At 32.4% G+C, this 2210-nt stretch overlaps 1 protein-coding gene across 1 annotated transcript; it reads right to left on the reverse strand.

Annotated features, from left to right (window-relative positions):
• Positions 1 to 577: 577 nt before the first annotated feature.
• Positions 578 to 1843, reverse strand: LOC105120319 (uncharacterized). Its single transcript, XM_011018489.1, has 2 exons — positions 1258 to 1843; positions 578 to 585 (listed from the first exon to the last, which is right to left on the reverse strand). Exons 1-2 carry the CDS (start codon positions 1841 to 1843, stop codon positions 578 to 580), a joined length of 594 nt encoding a protein of 197 aa, XP_011016791.1.
• Positions 1844 to 2210: the final 367 nt, after the last annotated feature.

Here is a 2210-nt window from a genome sequence, read left to right on the forward strand (position 1 = left end):
AGAGGATTGTTTACTTGTCTTTGCATGACTAAATACAAGCAAGGATCCAATTACAGGAGTTGAACAACAAACAAAACAGTTCTAGGCTCGCGTACATGCTTACTTTGTATATAATGGAGGAAACTTGAATAATCGTTTACAAATAAGCATCTTAAGTAGATGGCAAGAAATAAATAGAGAAGTCGGTAAATTTGTTGGATTTGTTACTCAAATTAAAAATCATCAGCAAAGTGGAATGATCGAAGAATCAAGGGTAATGTTAATATTCATTTCTATGTTAAATTGTTTAACATATATTTTAACATTATTTAATTAATTTATTTTTTTACCAGATTAATGATGCTCGGCAAATGTATGCTTCTTGCGTTGGCAAATGATTTCAACTGGAACATTGTTAGGTTATTTTAAGAAAAGAACCCAAATGACAATTTGAGCGTGCAAGTCAACATCAAAGGTCAAATAAGAAACAAAAAGGTCATGTCAATGCAAGTCTGCCTTCATCAACTCCATCTATCCCTAATTCTGTTAGTTTAGGAGAAGATAGTGAACCATTGATTTATCAAGATAGACCAATCGGTCAGAAGGCTGCAAAGGAACAACTTAAACGTAGATAAGGAAAAGATAAAGTTGGGGATGTAACTGTAACGAATCTCTTACAACAATTCAAAGATACTCTTATTGAAATTGAGGATCAGAAGAAACAAGACAGGAAAATTATGTTAGAGCAACAAGCCATGATGATTCAACAAAGTCAAGAGAAACAAGAATTGGATAGGATTGAGAAAGAAGAACGAATTATGAAAATGGATATTTATAATTTGGATCCAATTTCTGCAGTGTATTTTCAAAATAGAAAGTTAGAAATTATGCAAAAGATGGGTTTTGATTTTTAATTAACTTTGATTGATTTATTGTAATGTAATGTATTTTTAATTAAACATGTAGAAAATTCTTGGTTATTTTAAATATATTGTTATGAAATTGATATCAATTCATAATACTTTTTTAAAGTTCCTCTAACACTTAACAATAACAAGTAGGATTAATTAACTTAAAAGATAACAAACATAATGAAAAAAAAAACATAAAAAAACTTGAAAATTATGATAACATAAGAAGTTAAAATCTAAAGATTCTACTTGTTGCCATATTATTTCCATAAATGTTCAATCAAATCTTCTTGTAGTTGAAAGCTAGTTGCTCTATCCCTAATTTGATTATGAGTTTGGAAAAAATCATGTAGTTCTAGTATTTCACCATGTGACACTGATATAAAGGAATTGACTTCATGTTCATGGTCAAATCCAAGGTTCATTGCTCCTTCATCCTCAATAATCATATTATGCATTATTATGCAAGCTTTCATAATATATGCAAGTATTTCTTCATCCCAGTATCGAACAAGTCCATGTACAATTGCAAAACGAGATTGGAGCACCCCAAATGCCCACTCCATATCTTTTCTTGCAGACTCTTGGTTGCTTGCAAAATATTTTCTCTTTGCTCCTAATGGTCTTGGGATTGTCTTTACAAAGGTTGACCAATTAGGAGAAATCCCATCTGCTAAATAGTATCCCATTGTATATTCATGCCTATTAATTGTATAATTGACAGGAACAATACGACTTTCAGCAAGTGCAGCAAAGATATGTAACCGATCAAGAACATTAATATCATTTAATGATCCAGGCATTCCAATAAAGACATGCCATATCCAAAGATCTTGTGAAGCCACCGCCTCTAGAACTATAGTTGGTTCCCGACAATGACCAGTATACATCCTATGCCATGCAATTGGACATTTCTCCCATTTCCAATGTATACAGTCAATGCTCCCTAACATCCTTGGAAATCCACGCTACTCTCCAATTGATAATAATCGAAAAATATCGGCCTCGTTTGGTGCCCTTAGATACCAATCACCAAAAACTTCTACGATTGCTTTGATGAAAGCTCTAAGACTTTCTATTGCAGTGGTTTCTCCAATTCAAAGATATTCATCAGTAAGATCTGCAGGAATACCATATGCAAGTATTCTATGAGCTGCAGTTATCTTTTGAAGGCAAGATAAATCAAGAACACTAAGAGCATCTGTCCTTTGTTTGAAATATGGATCATAAGCTTTCACTGCATTTGCGATCCGAAGAAAAAGATGACGACTCATCCTAAATCTTCTTTGAAATTGACTTTCAGTGAATTTAGGATTTTCT

The sequence above is a fragment of the Populus euphratica genome, unplaced genomic scaffold (genome assembly GCF_000495115.2).
Source record: "Populus euphratica unplaced genomic scaffold, PopEup_1.0 scaffold6588.1, whole genome shotgun sequence".
Lineage (NCBI taxonomy): Eukaryota > Viridiplantae > Streptophyta > Magnoliopsida > Malpighiales > Salicaceae > Populus > Populus euphratica.

Bases quoted from the DNA above. Each gene is read 5' to 3' on its own strand.
- LOC105120319 (XM_011018489.1), bottom strand. From the start codon at position 1,843: ATGTTAGGGAGCATTGACTGTATACATTGGAAATGGGAGAAATGTCCA.